The sequence below is a fragment of the Mastigoproctus giganteus genome, chromosome 9 (assembly GCF_048544385.1).
Source record: "Mastigoproctus giganteus isolate SK-2022 chromosome 9, ASM4854438v1, whole genome shotgun sequence".
NCBI lineage: Eukaryota > Metazoa > Arthropoda > Arachnida > Uropygi > Thelyphonidae > Mastigoproctus > Mastigoproctus giganteus.
Genome location: NC_143583.1, coordinates 229,335,053 through 229,352,612, shown reverse-complemented (window position 1 = coordinate 229,352,612; position 17,560 = coordinate 229,335,053). Strand labels below are relative to the sequence as shown.

Below are 17,560 nucleotides of genomic sequence, written 5' to 3'. Positions count from 1 at the left end.
TCCGGAACAACACGGACGGAAGTTTTTGAAATTTTGCTATAAAACGTTTTTTTTTTTATTTTTAAATTTTTTTATTAAACTATTGTTTTCATCCGTAATGGTCTTTCATGAAAAATACATTACTTCTAAAATTTACCTCTATGATTTTTTTTTATTCCCAATTTTTTTCTACCTTCACCCAAACTCCCCGGCACACATGCGGACACTTTGCACCACACCGGTTGAAAATCGCTGCTATAGATTATAGTATCTATAAGGCTTTCAGAGCTTTCATAATATTCGTATAATGTGCAGAAGCAGTAAGCTACAGATGATTTTTTTTTATGAAAACTCCAAACACGAGAGGTATTAGAACTTATAGTACTTAGTACCATGCTTAGGTTGAGAAGACGAAAGAATATATTTGTTGACATTAGACTTGAACTTCTGTAGACGGTAATCTTCAGCAAATATGTATGAAGGAAGGTTGTTCCAGAAAACGGCAGCTGAATGAATAAATGAGAAAGATGAAAAGTTGGTTCTGTGAGTTTGAAGTTGGACAGCAAATGGCAGCACATGTTCGGACTGTTTTGAAAGAGAGAACGGGAATTATAGAAGCCAATTCAGAAGTGCCCATGGAAGTATCTGTAGATAGGCATGCAGCAGAAACAGTACATCTATGAGACAGCAAGTGGAGAGACTGTTAGAGAGGAGTCATTAATTAACCTAACTGCCCTCTTCAAAATGAAAATCTGGAAGCCTGAGAGAGGTTTTGGCTACACTGTCCAGATGTGGGAACAATATTCCATGGTAGGGTGGATTTGCGATTTGTACAGAGTGAACAGCTGTCTGGAAGAAAAGTAACGCCAAGAGCAAAAGAGAAAACCAAGTTTTTTAGCTGCAGAGGAAGCAATATTTGTAATGTGCTTGTGCCAAGAAAGATTAGAAGTCAGGGTAATCCCCAAAAGAGATATCAACTTGCCTAGAAATCGGAGAGTCACCAAAGATAAGCATAGGAGCAGAAGAATCCTTTTTGCGGATTCTTCAAGACTGAGTTTTAGAAGGATTGAAATCAACTAAGTTATCTTTGCCCTACTGGAGAATTACCTGGAGTTCGGCATTTAAGGAATTGGTACCAGATATTCGAGAAGTTGAAGCTGATTGAGCAGGGCAAGGTTTCTTAAAATGGAAAGTGGAATGCAATGTGCAATCATCGGCAAAACTATGGATAGGGTTTCCAGTCAATGGAAGAAGGTCATTAATATACAAGAGGTAAAGAGTGGGGGAAAGAACTGAACCTCGGGGTACAACAGCATTAGTGGAGAAGTTAGAAGACAGAGAGCCATCTACCATCGCCTTCAGTGAATGATCAGAGAGAAAACTCGATAACCAATTACAAAAAACAATTGACAAACCACAAGATGGAAGCTTGTTTAGAAGACCTTTATGCCAAACATAATCATCAAAAGCCTTTGAGATGTCAAGAGCAACTGCTTGTGTTTCAAACTTTTCCATTGAATTTGTCCATAAATGGACAAACAAACCAGAATATCACCAGTGGATCGACACTGACGAAATCCATACTGGCGATCATTGATCAGACGGAAGGTTTCAAGGTAGTTTAAGAGTTGGCAGTTAATTGATTTCTCCATTACTTTAGAAAGAGAAGTAATTGCAATGGGACAATAATTGGATGGGAGGGATTTGTCACCCTTTTCAGGAACTGGCTGGATATGAGCAAATTTACAAGCAGAAGGAGAAACACCTTTGGAATAAAAAAGTAAAAAAAGGCGGCAAAGAATAGGAGTAAGTTCAGGAGCACAGGCTTTGAGAACAAGTGGAGAAATACCATCAGGACCTGGTGCTTTCTTAGCATCAAGATTTGTCAAAATCCTTCCGTCATCCTTTTGACGGAAGATCAGAGGAGGCATTGAATGGAGCACGGTGGGAATGGTGGGAGGTGTTTTTACCAAGATCATTAATACACGAGTTGGAAGAAAAATGGGATGCTAGAAGGTCAGCTTTATCCTTGACTGAAGGATAAAAATCGCTGCTATAGTGACAACAGAACCATCTGGTTTTGACAGAGGTGGGAGCAGATGGGCAAAAGTGGCCAATAGCTTTGGCAAGAGACCAGAATGCTTGGCTACCATTAGGGCAAGAAGTAAGTTTTCTACTCTTACCCTGTTCAAACTCTAATTTGGACTGATTAATAACTGCTTTACAATTGTTGCGAGCTTTGGTGTAGGCAGAAAATGAAATTGAAGAATTGGAAACAGGCCAATCACAATATGCAACGTTCTTCTCTTGAACAGCCTTAGCATTTATTGGAAAACCAAGATTTAGATAAAGGACAAGATTTTAAAGTGGAGTGTGGAATAAAGGAATAAAGTCAGTGAAATTATTCTTACAAGAATAATTTCACTGACACGATCTGAGCAAATGTTGACATCAGAATCCGACCAAGGAAAAGAAATCTAACAGGTCATCCCATTTTGCATTCTTGTAATGCCAAACAACACTAGGTTTGGAATAGCCATGAGATTAAGGCTCCATTGGAGAACAATCACCAAGTTCTGATCTGAGGTGCCTAATGGACCACTCCAACCTTGTACTCAGAAGGGTTGTTTGTGAGAAAAAGATCAAGCGTGTTGGCTGTATGGTTAGGATTGTCTGGTATTCTTGTAGATAAATGAATAATCTGTGCAAGTTCATTAGTAATTGTAAAAGCCTCAGCATCTTGACCAGCTGGGTCGGTGTGACTAGAAAATGGAAGCCAGCTGGAGTTGTGAACATTAAAATCACCAAGGAAAATTACCTCACTGTTAGGAAAGTTGGACTGGAGAAAGTCAAGTTGCAAAGAGAGAAAGTCAAAGAGCTCCAAATGATTAGTGGAGTTGGAAGAACAGTAGAGACAACAGATGAATTTGACACAATGTGGAAGAGAGATTTTAAGCCAGAGAAGATCGAAAAGAGGAGATTCCAAATTACCATGTCTCTGACATGTAATATTGGAACGGACATATGCACAAGTACCACCTTTGAATCGAGAGGAATCATACAGCAAATAATCTGGGCAACTGAGATGAGCAGCAGTTGAATCAACTGATAACTGAGATTCGGTCAGAAAAAGTACATGGGGTTTGGCAGACTGCAAGTGGAAATCGACATCGTTGAGATTAGAATTGAGACCATGTATATTTGTGAAATGAACTAGGAAGTGTTTGGGAGGCTTAGATCTTTTTGCAGATAAGGTTAACTCTATTAGTTTGACAATTCATGGTGTATTCAATAGTAAGAAAAAAGTGTGTGTGGGGGGAATGCTATATGAAGTACACACGGTAAGAATACATCCAGATCCTTGACAAAATGTGGCCTCAACAATGCCCCCCCCCCCATACACTCTACTCGAACTACCTCCAGTCACCATCTGACAGAGCAGAGGTAGCAAGATAGCTGATCCGGAAGCCTCCTAAAGAGTTACCAATAGGTTCATTCCAGTGTACTAACTAGCGGCTGGCCTGCGAACACCGTTTTAGAGCTGTACCCTCAAAATGTAAGGAAGATTGAATCTCGCCACAATGTTCATCATAACCTCAAAAGTCACCAGTTATACTGCATGATGGAAGAGATGGGGAAAGGTTAACCGGAACTTAGCTCTGGAGACTTAACATGGGTACCACCACTTCAAGCCTCCAATAAGCAAAGTGGTGGAATTACACCTGTTGATGAGTCATCTACCATTTAGTATTGCATGGTAACACAGAGGGGTGGCATCTCCATGTGATGTGGGCATCACACCATGAGCCCTGCTTACGTTGGTTCATATATCTGGGTGGTCACCTAAAGTGTGCCTGCACATGGAAGTTATACCCAGGAATTACCTATCAATGTGTAAAAATGGTAATTGCTATTAGTTTTATAATTATTTCAAATTGTCTTAATTTTTTTTTGGCTTATTTGACACATGTAGATTCTGTATTACAAGGAGTAGTGTGCATTTATTTAGTGTCAATACAAAACCAAACATACTATAACACTGCACTAAAAATATAGAATATTTACATTCCATTGTGTAACAGAGACCAGAACACCTGAGGGCGAATGAGAATTTTTTAAAAATCTGCATTTAAAGTTCTACATTTTTTTTTTAAAGTAGCAGAAAAATGTTACAACAGTGAGATAGACAAGGGGAATCATTTTGATCCCTTCTAATTCATAAGAGTAGATAAAAATGAGTCGCGCACACACATCTGTAAGAGCATTTCTTAACAGTATTTCACACGTGTGGCATTGACAGCAACAAGTGATTTATTAATATATTTTTTTAATATTAAAATTTATGGGAAGGTCATTAGTAATAAAAAAAAAAAAAACACTTGCAGCCATGTGAGAGTAAGCACTTACTTGAAATACAAACATATGCCTGCCCTCTGGAACAGGCCCAACATATACAGTGTCCAAAATTTGATCATAATCCTCACTTTCAGCAGAGCCAACATAAATTATTTTCCATTCAAGATCTGAAAAAAAAAATAAAAATAAAAATAATAATAATAAATAAATAAAATAAATAATATATAATAAAAATAAAATTCTATATTACTACAATCAGTACAAATGCTGAACTTAAGGCAGAACCCTGGATGATTAAAAGTTGTCAATTCAATTAATCATTTATAATTATTTTTTTTAAGGCAATTGTAAAACAATTAAAACAGCAGACCCTTTAAATCAACAGATTCATTTTAATGATAGTGGCTATATGTTCTTGAAGCTCAAATTAAAAAAAAAAAAAAAATATATATATATATATATATATATATATATTGTATTGACATTTCAAAGTGTGGGTAGTTTCCACCCATATTCCATGTCTGGCTATACAGCTAGTGGGAGATGAAGTTAGGCAAGTACTTAGGACAGCAATAAACACTTCTGCCCTCGTATTGCACTAATAGCTCAGTGTTCAAAAGATTTAAGGGGAAGGATAGCAAATAGAATATGATCGTAGAAAATACAGTTGTTGCTCAGGAGATCCGGATTTGCAAGTTCCCGTCCGTGTAGTAACAGCCCTTGATTAGGTAGATATTCTCAATTTGGAAAGAGTTATCTTTGTCTCTTTATGTATCCAAAAATTTGTCTACTCTTAATTTTAAAATGATCATCAACTATTAACAATAATAGCCTCACTAGCCTTAAGAGCTCAATTTTTTGCAATTTTAAAATATTAACCATCAATTTTACATTATATATATATAGCTAGGTAGATGTGCTGAGAAGTTGTCAGCACATCTACCTAGCTTTTCTAGATCCTGTTGCAGTAGCATACTGCTTTACTATAATTAACAACCCTGTCACCTTTTGTATCATCTGCAAACTTGGACATTAAGCCCTCATGGATATCATTAATAAATACACAAAACAACAGGCCCAGCACCACACCCTGGGGTACTCCACTAACAACATTAGTCCATGTACAGTATTGTCCATTTATTACCACTCTCTGCTGTATCCAACTCAACTATCCCTTTATCCATCGCAGCAACTTGCCCTTAATGGCATACCGCTCCAATTTGTACAGCAGTCTTCCAGTGCAACAGTATTAAAAGCGTTCCTGAAATCCAAGTATATGATATCAAAATTAATTTTTACATCCAGTTCCTTTGTGACCACATTGTAATTCCAATCAAATTGAGACAAGACTTCCCCTTAAACCCATGCTGTATCTGAACTATTACTGCAATCTTGTCTAGGTAATCCTGCATCAATTCTTTAACCAGTGACTCCATTATTTTACCCGGAACAGAAGTTAAACTGACAGATCATTAATTATTTGTGTCACACTTTGAACCCCCTTTGTGAATTGGGAATACATTTGCATATCTCCAGTCCACAGGGACCTCCCCTGAATCTAAGGATGCTCTCATAATTATGACTAAGGGTTTGCTTACGTCCCTTGCTGCCTCCTTCAAATTAACTGGATAGATTCCATCTGCCCCAGGTGCCTTTTTTGTTTAACTTTAACAATTTCTCCTGCACTTTGCTTTCCATTATTACAAGATAATTTAGCTCCTGTCAGAGTTTGGTAAATCTGTCTTTCCCCTTCCTTACAGAATTCGTTGTGCATGAATGTAGATGAAAAATACTCATTCAGTTTTGTCAGCTATCTGAGCATGATCAACAACAGTCAAACCATGAACATCAAGTGGACCAATCTGATTCATCCCCTTCCTTCTAGAGTTTACATAAGTAAACTTATCTTATCTGATTTACTTCTAGAAGTGCAGTAATAAATCGGTTTTAATTGATTTACTAATGCAGTGGAATCACTGCATTAGTAAATCATTATGCATCAAGAATCTTCAAGTTAAGGAACCTTTAGGTGGCACTGATCACTGCATGTCCACGTGAGATTTATTCTAAGAAATAACTAGTCAGTTGTGAAGAGAATAAACTAAATTGGAAAACAGACTTGGTTTCAAGATTATATTTTGTCTGTAAAAAAGTTAGACAAAGCTGTATTATTTAATAATAATAATGCATTATTTTAACTATGTGTATCAAGTATAGTGTGTTTAAACTGCAATTGTGACTAGGTGTAATTCTCACGTGTTTTGTAATGAAATCATCTTAACTTGTACTGATATTATCAGCAGTCGTACTATGAAAACTACAAGTGATAAAAATTTTTTTAATTCTGTGTCACCCCCATCCACTATACTAACCAGATTTAGCTCACCCTGATATAGTCCCTGCTCCTAAGTCCTCCTTGAATGGTCACAACAACAACTGAAGAAATTATGAATGTGACATTTTCGATCATACATTGTATAAACAAGACATGAATAGTGGTCTCATTCTAATTGGTTATGGACATAAAAAGCAACAAATCCAGGAATATCTGCACAAGCCATTTTAAACAGTCCCAATGTATGATTTTTGTATAAGTTGGAGCAAAGTGACTGGTGTGTGAAGGTATGGTGGATAAAAGATACTCTTACAGGCTTCAGTACATTCTTAGTTTCTTATATTTGTTAATGACGATGAAAGTATAAGAACTTTTATATGATTTTTATATAATTAGAGCAAAGTTATATTAGGGAGGAAGTTACCACAATGGATAAACAGACATGGTTGTTAATGGCTACTGCTCTTCACTGACTAATGTGATCAGTGAAGTTGTGCAGGGATTACTTTTGGTCCCTTACTGTTTATTAATGACATTGGATGTACAGCCACAAAAAAGTGGAATTATTAATGGGTTCTCCATTAAATTATTAATAATATGTACATAGTCTTAACAAATTTGTTAACTCTTCCAGTCTCAGCCACTTTACATAAGTTTAAAATTTATTTATAAATTTTCCATGTATTTCCTTAAATTACTTAAAAAAAAACAGAAAGGAAAATACTGGATATACTTTGAACTTAAATGTTTGTTACAGAGATACAAAACAAACCCAAACAAGAAACAGCTATAAATTAGAATGTTTTATGATTTTTTTTTTTGACACAATATGAAATAAAATCCTAAAAATAGAAGCAAATATATCAATAAGCTAAAATTTACTTATGTGAATAGTGTTTTTCCTTTCTTTTCGTAATATATTAATTTTCATGTAAATGCTGAAACAATATGTGCAATCCAACATGAAGTTCATGTTGGATTGCACATATTAACAGACTTGGTTTCAAGATTTATATTTTGTCATTCTGCCAATGGAGAACCCATTTCAAGAATGATGTGTGGAGGGTGTTGGGGGGGGGGGGGTTGTTTTGTGGGTTACAAAAAATTTAAGCATTTTTTGGATCTTTGAAAGATCTGAGTAAACAAAAAAGTAAACTTTTCCAACCTCCTATTGTGGAGGTAAGAAGTTTGAATAACTTGAAAGATTGAACAATTATTATTAGAATGGACAAACAAATTTTTTGGCTGATTCTGCAAAAGGTTGTTTCCCTGCATCGATGTGCCAATAATACTAAATAAAATTAAACAAATTTTTTTTGGCTGATTCTGCAAAAGGTTGATTCCCTGCATCAATGTGCCAATAATACTAAATAATGGGGGGCGGGGGAGATATATCACCTTTATGTGGCACTAACTACAAGATAATCAAGAAAGAATGGCTGCAGACAATATATGATAATTTTCTTCTAGCCAAAGGCGAAAACTTGCCATCTAATTTTATAGAAATATAGGGAGCTGGATTTTTAAGATCGTTCCTAAATAACTTGGTCCTTCACATTATAAGTATACTAAATGTAAGGGTCAATAAAAGCAGGGATTTCTGTTATTGGTGACTACTGTACATGTGATGAATTTAACAGCTTTGTAAAATGGATTAGCTAACTGACCAAAGTGCTGGTTACTTTTGATGGAAGATGACAGTGCAAACGTCTTGGCTAATCACGTAGAAGTCGAAACCGCTACTTCGTAAATATAACACAACCTTCTCTCACTCTTGTCCAAAACAGTAAAATTTATGAGCAAGACTGTAAAAAGTTATTATTACACACTAACAATGCTTACCTTCCTTAAGGTCTTCGATGCATTCGAATGTTATTTCAAACTGGAAAGGGTTAAAAAATGGTGATGGATTATCTAAAACAACGACGTTGCATACATGGACTTTTGCCATTTAAAACTTTTCTCGGGTTAGTGTACTTTTTCGTCCTAATTTCAGAACGTGACGTACAAATTTTTTCGAGGCTTCCAGCGAAACAGAACTTATCTTTTATTCTTAACAAATATGAACAGTGCATTAAAACTTCCGGTTCAGATGGTTATTTAAAATCAGAACTATCGAAACTTATAATCGATACTTAATTTTCTTGAAACTCGACAATGCTGAATATCACGCATACAGATTTCCCATGATTTGACCCGCTTTTGCAAAAGTAAACCTCCACTTTTTCTTCTTTTTTTTTATTGCTGTAAAATAAAATTGCCGACTCGTATTAAAGGTACCACAGTACAAACAACCCTTGTTTCTTTTATTGACTATAAGCAGAATAAGTGTAAAACCATAAAAACTCGAACGAACCTACAAGTCAAATACAACTAAGCAGTCACAAACATTTGGCGGGAGTTCGTAATTTCATCTAATGAACGTGCATATATACAACGGTAACGCCACCTGGCAAGTGTAGGAAAAAAATATGTACTGTATATACTTTGATGCTAAAGAAGTGACATAAATAAATTTATGTTAAAAAATAAGTCTTAGTTAAGCAATTTCGCTTATATTAAACAACTATAATAGTTTTAGATAGGGATGCTATACGTTCATGATTTATTTGCAGATGACCGTTCTTTCTTATCAGATTACTCATAACAACATGGCGGAAGGCGTTCAGGTATGATATTTTTTTTCGAGAAATGTGTAGTTTCCAGTGGTAATTGTTGACATATATACAAGCTTTAAGACATATTAAGTTGTATCGAAACATTGAGAATATTGTTTGTTTGGTTTTTTTTTTCTTTGAAAACCACATGACTAGTTACTTAGGGAGAGAAAGGGAGGTACCACATCAACTAAGTAGTATCTAGTGTCAGTTTTGCCAGCTGGCGAGTGCGTGCTTTAAATTGTCAAGCTATCTTAATTAATACAATGGGCAGGTTCGTTCTTTTTACCATTCATTCTTGTGCATCAGTCTTACAACGCAAAAAGACTTTTAAAAAGTTTGCTAGTATTAGTGAGTTTTCAACTTCAAATTCACTACAGATGTCCAATTTATGGAAAACACACCCACTTTGCGCTGGACACTTTCTGTTGCCTGTATAAATATTGTGTAATGCCGAAAAATAAACCAGTAAAAATGGAACTGAACTGCCATAAAAACTGTTGTTTTCCACCAGTTTAGAAACTTATGACGTGGCTTCAAATAACCTAATTTCCTCCCACCATCCCAAGGCAATAATGCCATTAAGTGCAACAAAAATTATTATTTTTTAATGTAAGCCGATTTTCACTGCCGATATTTATAACACAATTGCCAAAAGGGATTTCTTAATTGATTTTTTACCTTATCAAATACATTGAGAGACATGATAAAATGTGTTCGTACTCGGGACAAGTCAAGAAATTGACCTGATGGCATCAAAACCATCAGCGCAAAAAAAATGTTCGATGTACAAATAATATATCTATTTATTTACTTATTATTATATTTTTAACTTTGAAATATCATAAAATGAGCGAGGTGATGCATTTTGTAGTATTTATTTATTCAGTTTAGTATTTTTTTTTAATATTTTTTTATGGGGTTGCTAGGTACCCATATTTTTTCTAGCCACAGGAATATGTAGCTGTGGCTCTCTGCTTGGCAGCAAAACATGAAGGTTAATATTTCTAAAAAAAACATTGTTCACTATTTACCAGATGTATGTTGTTTATAGAAATACTGAAGTTTTCTGAGCAATGCAGACAGGCTGCCAGGGCAGGTCATGAGGTTTTTTCAATGATATATAGGAATTTTGCTAGCAGGGAAAAGGAGGTGATTGTCCCTCTGTATAAGGCAATGGTCAGGCCACGCCTTGAGTACTGTGTACAGGTCTGGAGGCCTCATTTTAGGAAGGATGTAGATTTGCTTGAGTGTGTATTGGTGAGGTGAATGAAAAGATCCTCTTACCAAGAAAGGCTTAAGTTCTGCAAATTGCAGTGGCTGGAGACTAGGCACTTGCGCAGTGATCTGATTGAGGTGTATAAGGCCTTGAATGGGTTGAGCATGCTGAATTCTGGTGGGATCCTTCCACTTGTTCAGATTACGAACCTAAGGGGGCATAAATTCAAATTAAGAAAAGACAGATGTAGAATAGATGTGCGGAAATTTGCCTTTAGCCAGCGTGTGGTTAATTGCTGGAACAAACTTCCATCTGTCGTTGTGGAAATTGATAGGTTAAATAAATTTAAGGAGGAACTGGACAGGCATTTGGAGGGAATGGTGTGACTTTTTTTTTTTTTTTTGCCTGATGCTTCATAAGCTCATACACTTGCTTTCTTGCATCACATGCCACTACTACTATACTGTAACATACTTAAAACAAAATGAACCTGAACTGTCATACCAACAATAAACTTGAATTGTCATAACAAATATTTAAGACATTTATTAGAGGGCATAGACAGATCAGGTGGGTGATTGTTTTTTTTTTTTTTTTTTTGACTACTACTAATGTATGGTGTATTTGCCCTTCTTCCTTTTCTCAGGGAGAAGAAGCTCCTTCTCCCTGTGGAGTGGGTGAGACCTGATTGATTGGTGAGGCACAGAAGATCAGATTTTTTTTTTTTTTTTTTTTTTATATATTGCTAGCTGAAATTGGATTATTAAAAGTATGCAATTGAAACACCTGACAGGAAATCTTTTACAAGGATAATTGTTGTTCTTGTTACAAAGTCAAAAAGTGCAGTAATATTCAGGGCTGTAATGGAGAGAACTGACAGAAGGGAAACTGACAAGGATAATTGTTGTGCTTGTTATGAAATCAGAAAGTGCAGTAATACATTTGGGGATGTAATAGAGGGTATTATTTTCACCTTAGGTTTTTTTTTTTTTTTTTTTTTTTAGCAGATAGCATATACTGACACCTTTTTAATCAATTGCCATTAGTGTGGATATTTTACTTTTACATACTGCATACACTTTGCTTTTTTTTAAACTTTAGCCTTGAATATATTATTTTTTATATATTTTGAATTTTTTTAATATATCTTGAAGATATTAATAATTTAGCCTTGACTAGGAAGAGAATTTTTTTGTGGGGGGGGGCGATGTGGACTTGGTAAAAGAACTTAGGGCAATACTTTCCATACTTTATTTTTTTACACTTTTTGTGGCATATCTTTAAGGAACAAAAAGCGGTTGAATAATTGATATGCAGCTTTGTTTGTTTCAGGACAAAACATAAAAATGAAGAGAGGGTGTGAATTTTTAAAGTATTACTCAGTAGTTGTATTTTAGTATTAGTAAGAAAGCAAGCTTGTATGACATTAGCAAAAAAAAAAAAAAAACCAACACTTTCCATATCATCTGTCCATTCCTTCTATCATCATCACAGCCCTTTTCAATCCACTGCAGGATGAAGGCCTCTCCAGCAACTTTCCAGTTCCTTCTGTTTTGCGCAATGGCCATCCATTTACTACCCACAAACTCATGAATTTCATTTATCCATCTCCGCCGTTGTCTTTCTGGTTTCTTCTAGCTCCTCTTGCGTACCATTTTGTTATTTTCTTAGTCCATCTGTCATCATGTCTTCGAGCTATGTGTCCTGCCCAAGACCATTTTAGTTCTTTAGTTTTGATAAGAATCCGAAATTACTTTTGTTTTAGCCATATTCATCTTTAGTCCAAAATCCTTACTAACTGTGCATAACTAATTAAGATTTTCCTCTAATTCTTTGGGATCGTGACTTAGGATCACAATGTCATGTGCAAATCGTAAATGGTTTAAGTATACTCTCCATTCACATTGACTCCTTTCTGCGACCAGTCTAATCTTCTGAAAGCTTCCTCAAGGGCAGCAGTAAACAGCTTCAGAGATATTGTCTCCTTGTCGAGCTCCTTTCATGATTTTCTTAATTTCCTACTGTCTAATAAAGGAGGTAGCATTCTCATATATTTTCAAAATCATAATAGATGGGACATCTATGCCTTGTCTTTCCAGTGCCCGAAGCATTGCCTTATGTTGTATGGAGTCAAATGCCAGGCATAATTTCATTTGCTTTCTCCATTAGCTGTGATATTACGTGAAGGTGATCCATTGTTGAGAATCCTATCCTAAAGCCAGCTTGCTCTTTCGGTTGATTCTTTCTAACAGGTTGTTTAGTTTTGCCTTAAATTTATTCAAACTACTTACTTCTACAACACCTCATTGAAGGTTGTTCAACAATCAACTACCTGCTGGTAATTTCTGCACATCTATACTGCAACCATCCTTCTTCAATTTGAATTTATGCTCCTTTATATGTAGTCAGAGAAAGAAGAATGATTCTGTTATCATTGGGCTTACCCAGTCCATTCAATGCTTTAGACACATCAACCAGATCTCATAGATGTCTAGTTATTATCAGGTGTTGTAGTTTGCAGAATTCAAGCCTTTCCTGGTAAATGCAACCTTTTGTTCGTTGCACAAATCTTGTTGCACACTTCTCTTCACCAGCTCCAACAGATTCACATCCTGCAAATGAGACTTTCAGACCTGCATGCAGTACTCAGAATGTCTCATTACTTTATACAGCAGGATAATCACCTCCATATCCCTACTAAAAAAATTCTTGTACATCAATGACGAAACCCATGGCTTGTCTGCACTGCTCAGAGAACTTCATGTCTGACTAGAATTACTCTGTAATGTTTTTCATTCTCCACTATCCTAAGTGTAGAACCACAAAGTTGGTGCATTAATCTGGGATTTTTGCTACCCATATACTTTGCATTTGTCAATGTCAAACTTCAATTGCTATTGCCTTGCGAGGTAATCTATTTGAGATGTTTAAGGCTTTGAATAGATTGAGCAAGCTCAATGCTCATGGGATTCTTCTACTTGCTCAGACTATGCATGAAGGGACATAAATTGAAATTGAGGAAGGATGGTTGCAGTATAGATGTACAGAAGATTACTTTTAGCCAGTGGGTGGTTGATTGCTGGAACAAACTTCAAACCGTTATTAGCATTAACATTAGTAGAGGTATATGATGCAAGAAAAAAAAAAAACCTTCCCATTTCACCAATCTATTAACTCCAAATGTTTGTCTAGTTCTGCCTTGAATTTATTTAAGCTGTCAATGACACTTGGAAGTTTATTCCAGCAATCAACCACCCGCTGACTAAATGCAAATTTCCGCACATCTATTCTACAACTCTTTCCTCCATTTGAATTTTTGCCCTCTCAGGCAAGTAATCTCGACAACTGGAAGAATCCCACCAGCACTGAACTTGCTCAAACCATTCAAGGCTTTATACATCTCAATCAGATCACCACACAGGTGCCTAGGCTCTAGACACTGCAATTTGCAGAACTTAAATCTTTCTTTGTAAGAGCAACCCTTTGTTCCATTCACCAATCTCATTGCCCTTCTCTGTACTTGTTCAAGCAGCTATTTCTAACTTGGGACAAAAAGTCTAGTAGCTTTCAAGATTACTTCCTTGAATGCTTCCCATTTAGAATTTGTCATTGGTAACATCATCAGTTGGTCCAACTGTTTAGACTTTAAAACTGTCTCAGACCAACATAGTCTCCTTTACAAAATCAAAAACTCTGACGGTAGTTACATCTTTGAATAAATCCCACATCAGCACACTGTGATCACTGCCACCAATTGGTTCCTTTTATCTGCAGACTCTTAATGCATGAAGAATCACTACTGATAATCAGATCCAGAGTATTACTCCCTCTGTTTGCCTCTCGAACATGCTGCTGTAGAAAACAGTTATTCAATAAATCCACAAAAGTATTGCCACTGTAGTTGTGACCAATCCGCATAATCCCTCATTATCAATGCAGAAAAAAAGTCGCGAGTTTGGGTTAAATTTGAAAGTGTCTACAATTCTGCCCAGACATGATAGGTGGGAGTATATGATGAGAGCCTTGTCAATCACTTCAGCACTGGAGAGACTGTGCAAGGCTCATGGGGTACAAATTTTTTCAATGTGGTCTGTGCTTGCTAACTGTAGAGACTGCTTCTACATGGCTGGGATGCACTTAAATAGAAAGGGTGCAAGAATATTTGCTGATGCTATTGAGGCAGCGTTAGGTGATTCGGAAAACTGCTAGATTGGGGGAGGGATACACAGACTAAAAGAATAACGGTAGCTGCAGGCAGAGGCAAAGTGATTCTTGCACTGTTTCTATTGTAATGAGCAGCAGCCTAGAGAGCAAGTTGCTGGGGACTTCACGAGCTGCTGGGAGTCATCATGGAACAAGTAAATATGTACACTGTGTTAGGGCAACTAAGAGTAAGAACAAGTGCATGTACACTAATGTTAGAAGTATAGTAAATAAAATTGATGAATTTGAAGTGCTGATCAAGACATCAAAGGCAGTTATTGTTGTGATATCAGACACATGGTGTCACACAGATGTAAGCAGTGCAGAAATGGAATTTGGGGAGTACAATGTGTACAGACAGGGTAGGAAGGGAGGAGGGCTCTGCTGTTAGTTAAGACACACATAACATCTAGGGAAGTGCATCCAGTTGACACGGGTGGAGAGTGCAATGTTGAATCTGTTTGATGTGACATAAACACTGGAAAGGGAAAATAAGAGTAGGAGTATGTTATAGGACTGATGAGTACAATGAACAGTTGTGCAGTGAAATAGAATGGGCAGTAAATCAGAATGTCTTGTAATGCAGAATTTTAACTTTCCAGATATTGACTGGAAATTGTGGGTTGTTCACTAACACACTAGTAAGGCTTTTGTGGATTTATTGGATGATTGTTTTCTACAGCAGCATGTTCAAAGGGCAACCAGAGGGAGCAATACCCTTGATGTGATTATTCATACATTAAGAGTTTGCAGATGAAGAAACCACTAGGTGACAGTGATCACAGTGTACTGATGTGGGATTTACTTAAAGATGTAACTACCATCAAGGATAAAGGGAGGGGTTTTTGCTTTCATAAAGGTGGCTGCAGTGGTTTTTTAATCTCTGAGAGATTTTTTAAATTCTATTCAGTCAGACCAGTTGGTGATGTTACCAACAGCAAATTCTAAATGGTATCATTCACGGAATTAATCTTGGAAGCTACGATGCTTTTCATACCAACTAAAAAATACTGTTCAAAGGTTCAGACCTAAATTGACATCGGATGAATTAATGAGGTTCGTGGCGGAAAAGAAAAATGAATGCAATGCATACAAATTATCAGGCGACACAGAAGCCTATGGCAGATAAGCTAATCTGTAATCAAGTCACAAAGGAGGTTAGGCAGATTATGAGAAATCTTTGGCAAAGGATGCAAAGAAAAACAGCAAGCAGTTCTTTAAGTATGTAAACTCTAGAAAGGAGGAGATGAATCAGATTGGTCCACTTAACATGTTTCGACTATTGATGATCCTGCTCAAGTAGCTGATGAACCAAATGAGTATTTTGCATCTACATTCACACATGAGGACTTATTCAAGGAGTGCAATGCCAGAAGTTTATCAAACTCTAACAGTGAGATAAGTGATTTTGTAATAACTGAGAGCAAAGTGGATGAGAAATTAGTATTAGTAATGGCCGCATGGTGCAAGAAAGCCTATGGTTTATGCTGCACCAGCCAAAAAAAAAAAGAAAAGACGAATAAAACAATGTTAAAAAAATATAAATAATAATAATTAATAAAAGAAAAGGAAATTAAACCTATTATCCTATGTGCTTCCCTGACCCGCAGGTACAATCCAGATGGCCTTTGAATTTCCCCAAACTGTCAGCCTCTACCACCCATGAAGGCAACTTATTCCAGTAATTTATAACTCACTGGCTAAAATAAAACTTCCTGCAGTCAATCTAAACATTTCCCCCCCCCCCCGTAACTTGAATTTATGTCCCCTAGTTCTAGCATCGTTTATAATCTTGAAAATTTCGTCCTCATTCATATTACCGAAACTAGACACCTCTAAGGTGTCTAGTTTCGGTAATATGAATCCTCTAAGGATTCATATTACCGAAAGGATTCATATTACCGAGTTTGGAAACTAGACACCTCTAAGGTGTCTAGTTTCCAAACTCTACAACCCATATTAGGCGCATTATAGCCAAAGCAGCTTTCTTCATAAGGATGAAGAAAGTCTTCAGAAGTCTTTCTTCATAAGGATGCCGTTTTGCCGATTGTTCAGTTTAAATTATTGAATTTAAACTGAAAAAAGCACGTCGGACAAATGTGTAGATTCCATTTGTTCGAGAAAGGAGGCAGCAATGGAAGTAAGCAAACCCTTAGCCATAATTATGAGTGCATCATTAGATTCCGGGGAGGTCCCTGTGGACTGGAGATATGTAAATGTATCCCCAGTTACAAAAGGGAGTTCAAAGGGTAACACAAATAATAATAGACCTGTTAGTTTAACTTCTGTTCTGAGGAAAATAATGGAGTCACTGGTTAAAGAGGTGACACAGGATCACCTAGACAAGGCAGCAGTAATAGTTCAGACACAGCATGGGTTTGTTAAGGGGAAGTCTTGTCTGACCAATTTGATTGGATACTATGATGTGGTCACAAAGGAACTGGATGCAAAAGATAATTTTGATATCATATACTTGGATTCGAGGAAAGCTTTTGATAATATTCCCGGAGCAATATGGCCTTAGTTGCTAATGCTCCTAAAAACCAAATAACAAACAAACCCATGCACCGTACTAAGTACTATAGGTTTTGATACCTTTCGTGTTTGAGGTTTTCATAAAAAAAAAAAAAAAAAAAAAACCACAGAGTTGATACGTTACTCTGGGGTTACTGCTTCTCATATGTAGTACTTTTCATTTGTCAATGTTAAACTTCATTTGCCACCTCTCATCCCATCTGCTCAACTTTTTTAGATCATGTTGCAGCAATGTACTGTCATTAGTGTCATTAACAACCCTGCCAACCTTTGTAC

At 36.4% G+C, this 17,560-nt stretch overlaps 2 protein-coding genes across 2 annotated transcripts in view; one reads left to right on the top strand and one right to left on the bottom strand.

The window, feature by feature from the left end:
• Positions 1 to 9,055, bottom strand: part of asf1 (histone chaperone asf1) — a 55,815-nt gene extending 46,760 nt beyond the window's left edge. Inside the window, exons 1-2 of the mRNA XM_090381302.1 lie at positions 8,513 to 9,055; positions 4,387 to 4,502 (exon numbers count right to left, since the gene is read on the bottom strand). Of these exons, the coding sequence (XP_090237428.1) occupies positions 4,387 to 4,502; positions 8,513 to 8,621 (225 nt within the window). The 5' untranslated portion in view covers positions 8,622 to 9,055. The remainder of the gene's footprint in view (positions 1 to 4,386; positions 4,503 to 8,512) is intronic.
• Positions 9,056 to 9,321: 266 nt separating this feature from the next.
• Positions 9,322 to 17,560, top strand: part of SH3PX1 (sorting nexin 33-like protein SH3PX1) — a gene marked incomplete at its 3' end in the record, with an annotated part of 294,611 nt that continues 286,372 nt past the window's right edge. The window contains exon 1 of the mRNA XM_090380950.1: positions 9,322 to 9,339. Within this exon, the coding sequence (XP_090237076.1) occupies positions 9,322 to 9,339 (18 nt within the window). The remainder of the gene's footprint in view (positions 9,340 to 17,560) is intronic.